Source organism: Dermacentor albipictus, chromosome 8 (assembly GCF_038994185.2).
Source record: "Dermacentor albipictus isolate Rhodes 1998 colony chromosome 8, USDA_Dalb.pri_finalv2, whole genome shotgun sequence".
In the NCBI taxonomy this organism is placed as follows: domain Eukaryota; kingdom Metazoa; phylum Arthropoda; class Arachnida; order Ixodida; family Ixodidae; genus Dermacentor; species Dermacentor albipictus.
Window position 1 is genome coordinate 104,022,124 of NC_091828.1, and position 14,292 is coordinate 104,036,415.

General features: G+C 48.7%; 1 protein-coding gene across 1 annotated transcript; it reads right to left on the minus strand.

Annotated features, from left to right (window-relative positions):
- Window positions 1–5,644: 5,644 nt before the first annotated feature.
- LOC139048926 (uncharacterized) lies at window positions 5,645–9,779 on the minus strand. Its single transcript, XM_070523902.1, has 3 exons — window positions 9,632–9,779; window positions 6,698–8,603; window positions 5,645–6,052 (listed from the first exon to the last, which is right to left on the minus strand). The coding sequence occupies exons 2-3, from the start codon at window positions 8,596–8,598 to the stop codon at window positions 5,743–5,745; spliced, it is 2,211 nt and encodes a 736-aa protein (XP_070380003.1). The 5' UTR covers window positions 8,599–8,603; window positions 9,632–9,779; the 3' UTR covers window positions 5,645–5,742.
- Window positions 9,780–14,292: the final 4,513 nt, after the last annotated feature.

Genomic DNA, 14,292 nt, shown 5'->3' on the forward strand with positions numbered 1-14,292 from the left:
CGCCTTTTGTGCCACCCTCCTCTCTTGTTTACATCTTTCGCGAAACCACGCCGCGTTGCGCGTGGTTTCGCACGCGGAGCGCTCGCGCTCGCGCAACATCCGGCAGAGCACGGTGCAGGTAACACAGCGCAACAAGACACGGTGACTAACGCAAACCCGCCCACACAGCGCCTTTGCCACGGCACGAAACCCTACCAGAGCAACACATGTGAGCGCTCAAAATCAGAACAACGCCGCCATTGTGGCCCAAAAGGCGCGGCCATACAGCAAAAAAAAAGCAGCAGAAAATGAGAACCTATTACGTCATTTCCGCCACACTTTTCTCCTAGCGCACGGAGGGGGTAGGGCCTCTCCTTAGTTTCCTTCCTCCGAGCCGTCCCTTCGGTGGGTGCCGACATGTTTCTTGACGCAAAGCCTTTAGGGCAGCTTTTGGGGCATACAAATTGGGATAGACAGCGCAAGAATGACTCAAGGACAAAGCAGGAACACGGGTGCTAGCACATTGTGTTAGCACGCCGTCTATTCTTTTATCAAAGAAAGAGCTTGCATTTTTGGGCATAGTAGTCACATGACTGCTTTTCCTCCTTCCCTTCAGGGTGCCTGTTGCAGTGGCGTCCCACTGAGTATATATACATGCTCACCAGCTGCAATAAATAAATTGTTGAAAGTTAGCGCTCGTCCCGCGTTCCTTCTTTGTCCTTGTGTCATTCTTGCGCTATGTATCCCAGTTTGTATGTATCCCACCGACACGCCCAAGCTTCTTCCCTGCTAAAGCTTTTGGGGCTTCTGCTAAGTAAGTGAAATAACGTGCTCGACGTAAAAGCCAAACGCAGTTTGAGTCTCGAGCATGCGCAGTGCCTTCGACGCTATAACGTTTGGGGCCCCTATTCTAAAACTCTATATTAAGGCGAAAGCCTTAATGCTACGTTCACACTTGGTCTCGGAGCAGGCGGAAGCGAAAAAAAAAACTTGACAAAACCTGCCCGCCTAGGCGGAAATACGGGCGGAAAACCAGGCGGTGAAAAAATCGGTCTCGGACCGAATTTTTCGCCCTGGCGAAGCGGAAGGCGGTTCCGCTTCACCGGAAGCTGCACTAGCATGTAAACATCTGGTCGTAAAATTTAACACTGTCCGTTGCTCATTGTCTATTTTTAGGAAAAGTAACTGGCCAAAAACTATCGAAACTATGTCTTCTTTATCTTCCATGGTACGCGAAAGTCAAGGACGACATATGCAGCTGGGCGAAATGATAGCTTTTAATAAGTGATGGATCAATGAATGAACGGATGTCTTGGAAATAGTGTGCTGCACAGCGCCACCTCGCGGGCAAACGTGCACAAAAACATGGATGTGGGTGAAAGCGGCAGTGGCGAAACAAATGTGAACATCTTGTACGTGCGCGCAGAAGATTTTCCGGCCGCTTCCCAAGTATGAACGTAGCCTAAGCGGTTAATACCCCCGGTGAACTTGAATAAAACACGTCGTCCGGCGTAATGGTACAAAAACTGTAATCATCAGCAATGGCTCATACCCTCCTAAGCGAGCAAGAAATGCAATCTCTTGTCCCTCTCAATTCGGAGACCGCAAGCACTCGGCAAAGTGAATATTACAGTGCATACATTGGAATCACGCATACAACGTACGGTAAAGCGGCGTCTAGTCGAGTGGAACAAAAAAAAAGCATGTGACCTTCTCAGTGGCTCATACCCTCGTAAGCAGGCAAAAAATGCAATGGCTCATACACCCGTAAGGCTGAGGCAACAAGTGTTCACAAAAGTGACGCGAACAGTGCACACCCTCATTCAAATCACCCACACAACAGCACACGTTTCAATCCCCTGCTGAGCGGATGCAACTAAAGTCGAAGGGAAAGGTCGCTGGCGCGAGTCTGACCCCGCTATTAGCGGCGAGAATTAGGAGTGGCGCCCTCTCGCGTGTGACGTCACGGCCAGGACGCCGCTCGCTCCGTCTCGCTCGGCGGCCGCGCGCGCTCGTTTCCTTCGTGTATGCTTGGGGTACGGGTGGCTCGAGCCGCACTTGATGATGATGATGTCCTGGATGAGTTTGGCGCTTACCCACTCGCGGGGATTGGCCAAGAGTCGGGCAGACTTTACTTATGTGTTCAGAAAAGGAGGTAAAAATCTAAAATTTTGTTACATGAATTTAGGCGAGGGAAAATCGAAATGGTTCAGTAGATTGTCATGCTGCGTAGAGGAGAATAAAAAAATAAGTATCTTGAATATATCAATGAGGCAATAGAGGAGGAATGAATAAAATAATATGGTCATCAATGAAATCGGTTTGATTCAATAAGAAATTTTTCTAAGGCGAAGCAAACATTCCTGTGTGAGTGCCCAAGCACAGACGCTCCGAAAGACAGCAGTACCGGAGTGTTCAATGGCAGACCAAGCTGTCGCACTGTAATTTCTAATGTCATTTTCCTCATGGAGGAGAAACGCCGGCATTCCAGTAGGTAGTGCTCAATCGTCTCTAATGCATTGCAAAAATGGCACAATGGGGATATTGCCAGACCAGATCGGTAAATATTGAAGGGTATGTCGGCTTCTTTCTGCTGCCATGCCTGAACCACAGTTCCTTCCCCTAAAGCACGTGAGTCAATAAAATTTGGGGCTTGGATGTCGCAAGCTATGTAGCGTTGAACGAGGCTACTGGTTTTACAATGCATATATGCGCCGTGCCTGTCCATAAATTTTCGCGTAAAAAGAATGTCTGCAAATTCAATACGCGAAGTGGTGTACGATGCTTGGCTAAACACTTAACATTCCCTTAGAATTTAGCTATGAGAGACCTTGCATTTTACATGAAAGAACAATCTTGGTAATTGGCGGGAGCATGTTATCCGTGTTAAAAAGACATTTCCCAGCGAAGCTGTTATCATGATTCTTATTACTCTGGTGAGTTGTTGTAGCCAAATATGGTAATTTATTAATGCGTAAAAGAAAGAGTTACGCGCCCATTTTTCATGAAAAGGTCTGCTGGTAGTTTCACCCCTCTCTGCAACAGGCCTCCAAAAAACGAATCGCTCATGGCTGCTAACACGACGGCGCGTCATGTAGAGTATTTACATAGTTAATTCACAAATACCATAGTAACAATCACCTGAGAGAAAAGTTTCGTTGTTAAGATCGAGAGCCAATCAATTGCAAGCGATGAAATGTTCCATAGTGGCCCTCAGTAGCCTTTATCGACAGTATGGCACACCCATCACGCAACGGTAGCACGCAACGGTAGCAACCGACTGTCGGTATGGCGAGGCACGCTTTGTTCGTGAAACCCATCAGTTCACTACAATTTCGAATTGAAACCATAAAACATTTTTTACAGCTCCAATTGGAATGGCTATTCTCCAGCTACTACAGCGCAGATTAGATTGCCCAGAAAAGGAAAATTCAAGCACTTTCTGTCTCACCATGTCTCGATCCAGCGTTGTTTAATTATGCAAACGGAGAACTATTCGCTTCGTCGGTACATAAAAGAGAACCTCGCCCAACTGCAGGCAAAATAAAGTTTGCTCCAATCCAATCGAAAGCATTCATAAAGAAAACACCACAAGACTTAATATTCACTTGATTTTTGACCACAGGGGAATTATATCCTCAATATGTCCCATACTACTAATGATTGACGCTTCGACTTCTTTCTGACTGCAGCATGCGGTCCAACAGGCATATTTCACTAAAAAATTTAGGCCGAGTAGCCTGTGTCAGTTCGCCAAACAAATTAGTCTTGTATATTCCTCAAGCGACAAGCAGCAGTAAATTTCTCATGTGAGTTGAACGTGTAGCACAGAAAAAGGAATATAAATTGGTACATTCCAATTTGTATTCTGTAAATAGACGTAAGCCTACATTAGCTTTACTTCAAATTACCGCCGCTTAAAATAAACACGTGAAGAACCGCCTAATTTTAAGCAGCAGTAAAATAAGCAAGTTGTGCTTGTAGAACCTAACTGCAGTATTAGTTAAGTCCTCATGTTACTGCCGAGCGTTTCTGTGAAGAAACGCGAAAATTCGATATTACACCATAAACTACTGGTGGTGAGCAAACCAGTTTTAGCGGTTTGTAACTGTTGTAGAAGTCATATATAGCCAGTGACGGTGACATACTTGTTGCACCGCGGCAGGTATGGTGTCATAACTGGATTCTTATTTTCTATATTTTTGCGGTTGTCGATTGAAAAACCTACAATGGGCGGGTCTGCGCTCCTTCGGCTGGTACTGTAGCGTTGCCTTCGAGAGCTGCATTTTCGTCTAAGAAATAAGTTATTGGAATAAATTTTCACAAAGGAAGACGTCGTAAAAATATATCTGAGACGACCGCCATAAGTACACAAGCAGAGAGAACGAGGGCGAGCAAACTAAAACACCGCAGAAAGCGCCCGGACACCGCCCGAACTGTAGCAGACGACAGGCGCGAGTCCTTGCCCTGACGTCACGCGAGCCGCGCTCGCAGCGCCCCTGTAGTTCGTTTTTGGGGCTAATACGAGCGCGCGAAGCCGCAGCGAAGCGCAGGAAAACGAGCCGTAGAAGCCGAACTGCGAAAGCAGCAACACGACGATGCCAAGATTGCCAAGTGTGCAGCAGGCCTTCGCATGCTACAGGAGTTTAACATACGGCTGAACTTTTTGCTTCCATTAGCTGTATTTTCCAATAAAAATGTCTCTGTCACTTCGCGCCCTGCACTGATCGCTTCTTCCCGCGTCTTTCGGGCCTTCTGCGCCGTTTAAGAAATTGATCTTGATGAAATGCCTTCAGAATGTCACAGGGAAAAGCTGTATGGAATATCATGTTCGCGTTGTGGCTAATCGCACAGTGACGTTATTTTTTTTTCTTCCGGCATTCGCGTAGGCGTCCGGTTTGCCTACATTGGTAGCACCGAGATTGTTTTTCAGCACTGCCTTTGGTATATTACAGGGCCACACTAATGACTTTGCGCACTAATACATGCATGGTACGTCTGCCGCTGAAGCACCACTTTTGGCGAGTAGCACTTGCGCCTTTCGGAACACAAGAGTTTTCAGAACACGGGATCCGAGTAAAATCTGAATTTCATCGCAGCCTATAGAGGTCCATCAACCGAACGGTGGAGTTGATACTTCGTCGCACAGTCATCGCATTCCTGACGTATATTTCACACTCTGCGGTGAAGTCGCGAGAAAATTTTCCCTTATGCTCATTTTCCGTGCTCTGAAATATCTTGAGCGTGGCCGTACGCGTTATATAGCCGAACTCCCGTGTCACACGACCTGCGCGCTTAAGGGTTGCGAACTACACGCGTCTGCTGGTCAGCGCAACTTCATCTACGACCCACGCGACGATAAGAGTACGAGGCCCCACTGCGCGCCGGCCCAGTCGGAATGAATTCATCCTCAAACTTTGCGCTAGTCCTTGTGCATCTCTGTCCCCGTTTGTCCAGCGCAACGTTTGAGGACGAGGCCCGTCCGCGTGCTCATCAGACGCGGTGTCACCAAATTTGCCTTTCAGCCACACCAGAACCCCAATAGTACGTGTTTATGTGTTTTGTTAGATTGCATTCATGAACTTCTCTTTTGGACTGCTTTTTGTTTTTGAGTTACGGCATTTCGCGGTGGATGGCTCCTGCAAATAACGACGAACACGCGTAGTATGTGCAATTTCTTCTTTTTTTTTTGCTGGACTGTCCGTCTGGGCAGATGGCATGTCTCTGAGACAAAATACAACGACGGGCAGCATCGTGCTTACGTCACACGCGGTTCGGCTCTGATTGGGCCCATTCGTCCACGACGTCATCGAGTGCGAGGCAGCGCCGGATCACGATCCAGCAGTGCTCGTTGAGGTCGTCGAGCTGCGTGCGCCCGTCTTCCCGTCGATGACACGTGACCCTTTCCTTCACGACTCCTGCGAGTCGCATGAAATCGTGCAAGCCTTCGAAGGACCTGACTTCGTCTCGGAGAGCAGCCGCTGTGTCGTCTTCGCCGATGGACAGCACTTCGGCAAGTTCCGCCAGCAGAGCACGGTGCCGCAAGACCCGCTCCAGCGCCGCCGCAGTGGTCCTGTCGAAAACACGATATTTCCGGGACAGTTTTACATCTAGTCGAAGTCACTAAACTCAAGACTTCAGCGTGATACAATATCAAGACTTCAGCGTGATACAATAGCAGTGATAACATGTGTTATAGCGTGGTCGAGCCGATGCAGTCATACGAAGGAACTTGTTGGAGTAGCTCCTCTGTAAGGTTCGTAATGAAATGCTGTGCTCAGGAGAAGCAAGATAATTAAATATCGAAAGAAAAGTATGTGTCCTCTTCTAGTGGATACATTGAGGCGTTAGGTTTCAAAAAGGAGCAAACGCATCACTACCCTGAAGCACTTTCTTAGCTAACCTCGGCTTCCTTTGGCCTAATCGAGGATTAGGTGGCGACCTCGTTAGGGCTGTTTCAACAGGTTGTCCACATTTGTTTCTAAGCAGCTGTTCCGCCGGCTAATAGCGAATGCTATAAGCAACAGTGGATAAGCCAACGAGCAGTCCTAATAAGAACGGCGGGATGATTATTCGGACATTTCAATGGCAGGGTTAAACGGCAGGTCTAAAAGAAGTGATCAAAGTTAAAAAAAAACAAGAACATGCGTTATTCTTCCCGACACGAGTCTTGCTAGTATTTGTGTCGAAGTGCTGCAGTTTCATTACTGGTACTTACTTGTCAGGATTAGCTCCTGCGAGGAATTGCGAAGCACTGGCCACCAGGCGGGAGTTCCTCCGCGCCGTTTCCCAGACGGCAAACGAGTCCTTGTTCATGTAACCAGGAAACTCGACTCTTAGGAGGCTGTAGTTGCGAGATATGCCGTCGGACAAGCGACTCACGAACACCGCCAAATGCCAGCTATGTTGTACCGAAATGGAGAACCTTCGTATGTTTTCGCTGTGCTTGACGACATCAGCCATGCGCTCAGAGTCCTCCTTAGACACGCAAGTCGCGCTGACCCACAGCTCTGCTAAGCTGCTGTTCCTTGACAACGACTCTACCACGGCCGTCCAAGCTAGGTCAGTTTCATTCACCGGGTCGGCAACAGACACCGAGATCAGCCGCAGTGTCTTGAGCGTGGTGGTGGTTCCAACATAGTCTGCCAGAGCAGACGACAGGTCCTCCCTGTACGTACCAGGATCAATAGTCACAGTAAGTGATGTCACGTGGTTCAGCGAACACAGCTGGTGCAGAAGCCTTCCAAGCGGCGGAGCATCGGCTCCGTCATCAGCCTGCGAGGCGATGACGTCGCGGAAACAATGGTACCTGAGTAAATGCAAATCTTGCCGATAGCAGACAACCCCCAAGTGTGGCCGAAAAACGACCTTCTCCTCTGCGCCACTTTCTCGTAAGGACTCGCAGACTTGCTGCAAGGCGATGGCATCCTTGACGACCCCGTTTATGATCACTTGCTTTAGGCTGTGCTTCGTCGAAAGCGCTCTAAAGAACAGAGCCCACGTCTGTGGCCTCCAGATGCTGAATGGCAGTGCAAGTTCTTCAAGCGTCTCATTCTCTGTGAGGGATGTCAACCAGACATCCCAAATGAAGGGAACCCTCTGTTGGTAAAAACTGTAGAGGTCACGATGGATGGCCGCAATGTGAATACTGCGCAGCGTCGTATTTCTTGCAAAAATGTTATGCACGGCTTCCAAACATCGCTCCGACACGGACGCTGCCCCGAAGTCTAGTCTGGTGATCGTCCTGTTTTTCTCGAGTCCTCGTAGTATCAACTCCATCTCAGGGCTGTAAAGGAAGCCGTCTCCCACAAAGCTTAGCGTCGTTAAGGCAGTCGAACTCTTCAGGTACTCCGCGAAAGTAGCACACATTTCTTCCTCGACGTAGAGCTGGAATGCAATGTTCATCGATAGCTCCCTTAGGGTTGAGCACGCCATGATCGCAGTCAAGAACGCCTTTATAGCCCTGCATTTCATGGTTACATTGGGAACATGGAGAGACGTGAGCGACCTCGTCGTCAACAGGAGAGACGTCAGCGCGTCCAGAAAACACCGCCGGCACTCCGCATCACTGGTGCACTCGAAGTGCTTCAAGTTTGGCAGGGTCGGGACGACCGCGCAGAAGTTACTGTGGGGGCCGAGGCCCCGGCTGAACGAGTCCCGCAACTTGAGCGACTCGACGAACTGGTTTCCACGGAGGGCGTCGCACAGGAGCTCGTCGTACAAGTTGAGCCTGCCCATCGTGACGTCCACATGCGTCACGCAGTGATGCTTCTTGACGAGGCAGTGCAGCAGCGTGGCGACCCGGTGCAGTGTGTCCAGCGAGTGGTCCCTCATGTACGGGCAGTCGATGCTCGCTACGGTCAGCCCGCTGCGCGTTCGCGGGCTTTCTCTCAGTTCGAGCTTGGCCTGCGAAAGCACTTCGTTCCACACACTGAGGTGTCGAACGATATGACACGCTCGGTCCTCGGTCGCAGTGCAAGGTGACGTGTGGTCAACGGCACGGCCCGAGAAGAAGCCCTTTATTCCTTCGATGTCTGCCAAGCCAACGTCGCACACATTCAACGAATCTGACCGACCAGTTGTCACCGGAAAGTTTCTTGGGGCTTCACCGCTTGCCATTGAACCTGGAAGGACAGATGGGTAGCTCTTCCGAAAGCGATCATGCGTGTTGACGCGTTAAATGTAAGCTATACCAACTATTTACTCTTAAAATGGTGCATTAACTGGATCGTTCCGCAGATTTTCTTTTTGAGCCGTCCGGCTTGTCACAGCCGCAAAGGCTGTTTGGAAGCGGTGTTTGAATGTGACGTCAAGCATTCTCTCCCTCACGCTCTCACGTACGCATCACGTATTCCCGTCTAGATCGCGGTCCATGCAATTTTGCCATCGTTCACTCTACGTTCTTGCATCGTGCTTTGTACTCCGGCTATCGGCAGGGAGTCGCTGCAGATTGCACCGCGGGTAGCTGGCGTTACAATGGGGACACAGAGCTGGGCGCTCAGAGCTTCTGCTTTGTTTCGGTTCCGATGGCCACCACGCGATCCCCCAGAGCGAAATAATAGCGTTAGCTTTTCGTGCTGCTGTTAAAACGACGTTGAGACCAGCAAGGAGATGGGTATAGCAGACACTCGTGCACATTAATGGCAGATTAGACCAGACTTTTGAGAGCGCTTCCAAAGCGTTTCCATGGTCGCGTAAAGCGACAATGCAGCTGTACTACGGACCCAAATGACTTTACAGTCACATTACTCCGGACTTGTTAAGACTATCATAACGCGCCATGATAGTATTATTGCCACGATAAAGCTTGCTTACATTTTTAAAGGACAACTGATTGTTGGTAGGGGTGCCCGAAAAAGGAGCATTCGAATGTGCCATAAGGTAGAATGTTATAAGTTAAATGATACGCGTTGTTAATGCAAGTGCTCAGAATTTACGTATAATTTGCCTCCTGATGTGAGGCGAATGAGCTCGCTGCTCGGTTGACGCAAGAGATCTAGACTTGGCATATTGGCCTCAGAAATCGGCCGGCTCGCATTCGCGGGGATCACAGAGCCCATCCGAAGACGCCATCGGATTTAGCTTACACTCGCCATTCCCCCTGGTTCAGCGGTTCGAGCCTTTCGGGAACACGCACGCACTTGGCACTCACCAGAGACGCCAGTCGATGTTTCTAGCTTACTCTTGTACTTGTTGAGTCTTGTTCTCCCTTCTGACGTGGTTGTTGTTCTTGACGCTCCGACTCCACCGCCAACGCCCTGTAGACTGCTTCTTCTTCGTCGACCTTAGCACGAGAATCAACAATCGTTCCTCTCGTTTTAATTTTCTACATGAATATTGTTACGAAGACTAAATCGTCAAAGTACAGATGAGAAAAGAGTGTGCAGCTAGGCTAGAAAGCGCGGCGGTGCCGTGGGTTCCATCTCCGCACTAAAACAAATATTTTTTTTTTCGCTAACAGCGAGGCTGTCTGCCAGAGGAAACCGCGTGGAATTTCATTGGTATAGCTTCACGTATTCTGATGATGACTACAGAAACGACGAGGATGAAATCAGAAAATAAAATAACGAACATTGTACAATATAATTTTACACAATTGTATATTTTTAAAAATATAATTTATAATGACAAATTCACGTAGTCAGCAACTTGTGGGTGTTCACGATGCGACCCTTTCGGTCTCGAACCACTTTCCAACGAAAGGCCTTCACTGCCGCATTTGTCATCCGTCCACATGTTTCTTGTGGTGATCTCAGATGTTCTTGGTTTGAGTAAACTGTTTACTCCAAAACACGCAGCGATGGTTGACGCACTTACGTTGACCCGCTCATCTGAGCTGATCGCAACTATTCGCAAGTTCCGTCGTAGATCTCAGTTCTCGTGTGATCACCCCGATCTTCCATCAAGCACGCCGGCCATGTTCTGATGCTCACGTGACGCGCCAGGTACTTCGCAGCGTCATAGGGAACACACGAATGATAAACACATAATTCTGGGGACAACGAAGGAAAGAAAAATCTTGTGTGACGTCAGAGCAACTATTCTTCGGAACCAGCCGTCCTGCGGGGAGACGCATGTTGGCTTATAAGTGCAATGACGATGATGATGGTGATTATGATGGTTGTAGTGATGATGATAATGATGAAGAAGGACCTGTTTGCGGTAGGTGTAAAGAGCCAGAATAACTATTGTGAGTTGGAAGCTAGCCGAATGCGTGCATGGTAGGCAACTGCAGATATATAAATCGAGATCTAAGACCGATAAACATGAAAGAAAAAGGCTCGATTCAGTTCTAGAGACGTCAAGAAATGCACTAATTATGCATAACTGAGAAGCGATACAAACTTAATCCAAAGTATTGAATAGAGAATTGAAGCACGAAGCACAGAAGACCGCTCTATGAACAAAGTCGAAGCATAAGAAAATTGAAATAATTAGTGACAAGAGTAGAAGAAATGCTGATGAAAATAAAATTAGAGGGAGCCTGGAAAAATTTAGGACAATTGTACTGAGTCATTAAAGTAGGTCCTTCTGATCATTAAGGGACGCATTTAAGTAGCCCGCGTAAAGCGTGTAATTTATTATGAGGTTTAGAAGAGGTGAATCGCTACCGATCGCAGCGATGCCACTCTCCTGAGTTTTCAGCCCAATTGATGTCACTTAAGGGAAAGCATTGGTTTGGGGAGATTGGCTCCCGAGGTGGCGTTACAACGTTCTCCGTGTTGACGTGAGCTGCGTTGGTCACTGTTGATCTCGAGCTTTTTAACGCGATAGCGTTAAGGAGCTCGTGTCGCAGAAAAGCCGGTGTCGTCGGCGTCCGTGGCGTTGACCGTGAGCTTCAAATCACGGCAGGCACTTCATAAATAAAAAGCAACTTCCAAGATGTGCTGGGTGGGTATCGAACCAGGGTCTCCGGAGTGTGAGACGGAGACGCTACCGCTAAGCCACGAGTTCGATGTTTCCAAGCGGTACAAACGCGCCTCTAGTGAATGAGGTGTTGCCTTCGAAACTAGCCGTGGAAAGTTATACTGCGGTGTATATCGGCAATTATGAACATGTAACTTACAGAAGTCGCAATTACACGAGTAGCGAAGTGCGTTTCCGCTGCATTTCTTCTGCGCTTTCCGCACACGCAGAGCCATCTTGCGGGAAACACATAAGACCCCCTCCTCTCCATGTACGGCGCTGCCCGGACAGATGGCGCGCCACGCGCGCATTGGAGCTGCGAGGACCGGTGCGAGGCGGTTCGCGGCCCGGACTCTCTCTCCCCTGACAACGCTTCGCCTTGCTCCCACTGGAGAATCAAGCGTCCTTCCTTTCTTTAGATCGCTATCTGTCTATCTCTCTGCCCGTGCCGATCACGACGTTTGGCTGGCGTGCATCATTTCCCCCTCCGAGATACCGAGTTCTTCGGTTGGTTCCGCTTGCTCGGGCGCACGTTTCGTTGCTGCGCCGAACGCCGCGTTGCTCGACCATATGGCTCGACGCTCACCGCGTCCGATGCGGGGCACCTCGTAAGTGATGGCTGCCCTGTAGCCCATTGTCTTACACCCCTTGGCGGGTCGACGGGAACGCTGTCGCGTTCCACTCTTGAAGGCGAAGCTTAAGCGTCCTCCAATTTTTTTTTTTCGCAAGCACGGTTTTCTGGTTACGTTGTGGGCTGCAGATCATGCCACTGGCGACATGTCAAGCTGCGACATTGTGTCACTCTGCAGCAGAATACGCGAACAGAGTGGCCTCAGCGCATCGGCCGGTCGTTATCCGATCGGCTCCAGCATCTAGCCAATCACAGAAGCAGACAAAATCGTCATGAGACCATTTCAAAATGGCGTCGTACTTGATACCTCTGGAGCGTCTGCTATTCTTGAAAAGTTTTCTTCGGTGGAAGCGAGCAGGTGTGCAACTGACATGGACAAAGTGCATAGAGTCTGACCATTTGAATCTTCAAAAGTCTGCGGTAGAGTTCATTTCACTGCAGACCCCGTTTTACTGATTAAACTTAACTGCCAACTGAAGTGAAACTTGAGAATACTTGCAGCAAAGCATACATTTTATTTCATTTCAATGAAGAATTAGGCTTTCACCGTTCCACTATGCTATACGAATGAAAACGTACAAAATTACGAGCTTATATTTCTTTGTGGCTATCTCCTTGTTTATGTAACGAGGAAAGTTTGAAATACGAACTATTTTCAGTCTCGCCGAGGAACAGTGGCTGGCGGTTGTGAGGGCGTGGGCGGGGCTTCACTGCAGACTTAAGTTCTTTCCGACTATAGTACACTGCAGCTTAGCGCTAGCGGATAGCGTCTTGTGCCTTCTGTGCCGCTACGGCGTCAAAGAAAAACTGTTATAAATAATGAAATATACCATTTTATTGTGAGCGAAATATTGACCATTCGTGTTTCTTCGTTTAAGTCCAATTTAGAGGTTATTGCATTAGCAGCAAGCAATTAGTTGCGCATAGTATAACCAAGTTTACGTGCCTTCACCAGGCAAGTTGAGCCGTGTAAGGCGTACGAGCCATGACCATGAAATTGAATTCGAAATGAACGCCGTCCATAACCAGAAATCAATGCCAACTGAAGTTTCACTTCAGTTGGCATTGAAGCTTCATGAGTAAAACGGGCTCAAGCAGTGAAATTAATTGTACCGAGGATTTAGAGGAGTAAAATGCTCAGACCCCATACACTTTGTCGATGTCTGTAGCGCAGCTCATCGCTTCCGCTGATGAAAAGACTATTCAAGAACAGCAGACCCTCTGGAGGTATCATGTACGACGCCATTTTGAAAACGTCACCTGACGACTTTGTTTGCTCCTGTGATTGGTTAGCTGAGCAACACAACGCCGCGCGGTTCGTGTGCCTCGGTTGCCAACTGCTGTTTGTTAAAGTTGTATCCGACTATAACGAATCAGTCTTCATAAGATACGCTAGATTGGAGAAAGCGATAACCGCAGCCATTGTTCCTATAGCTTGCAAACTTCACGCGTTACCATGAATCGAGCCCAGTTTGGTGCTAGGTTGGAGCCGTCCCTTAGGTGGGTGCCGCCACGTTTGTTGACGCAAAGCCTTTGGGGCAGCTTTTGGGGCTGCAGCTAAAATCAGTGAAATAATGTGCCGGACGCGAAAGCCAAACGCAGTTTGAGTCTCGAGCATGCGCAGTGCCTTCAACGCTAATTCTTTGGGGCCCGAAACATTTATGGGGCCGCGATTCTGAAACTCTATTAAAGCGGAAGCCTTAATTGGCTCATACCGCCGATGAGCTTGAATAAAACGCCTTGTCCGGTATAAAGGTACAAAAACTATCTTCAACAATGGCTCATACCCCCCTAAGCAAGCAAAAAAATGCAATGTCTTATCCCTCTCGTCTGAAGACAAGTGGCTCTCCGCTATCAAGAGCCCTGATGCCGGGGTGCAACTATGGGCTGTCCAGAGGGCCCACGATGCGGCGGTCGGGCAAGGCCTGGCTGTCCCAACGTGGGAGCGGCCCGCGGCGCTATAACGCGTACCTCAGGACCTTATTAAAGTTTCGCATCCATCCATTTATCCATCCCTCTCGTAACGCAGAGGCTACAAGCACTCGGCAAAGTGAGGCGTACAGTGCGTATACATTGTAATCACGCATACAACGCACAGAAAAGCGTCGTCTAGTCGAGTGGCACAAAAAAAAAAACACGTGTCCTTCTCAATGGCTCATACCCCCGTAAGCAGAGAAAAAGTGCGGCGGCTCATACCCCCGTAAGGCTGAGGCAGCAAGCGCTCAGAAAACTGAAGCGAGCAGTGCATGTATTCATTTAAATCACCCAAACAACAC

Bases quoted from the DNA above. Each gene is read 5' to 3' on its own strand.
- LOC139048926 (XM_070523902.1), bottom strand. From the start codon at position 8,598: ATGGCAAGCGGTGAAGCCCCAAGAAACTTTCCGGTGACAACTGGTCGG. The intron at 6,053-6,697 runs GTAAGTACCAGT...TGTTTTCGACAG, and splicing joins GCAGGAGCTAATCCTGACAA to GACCACTGCGGCGGCGCTGG.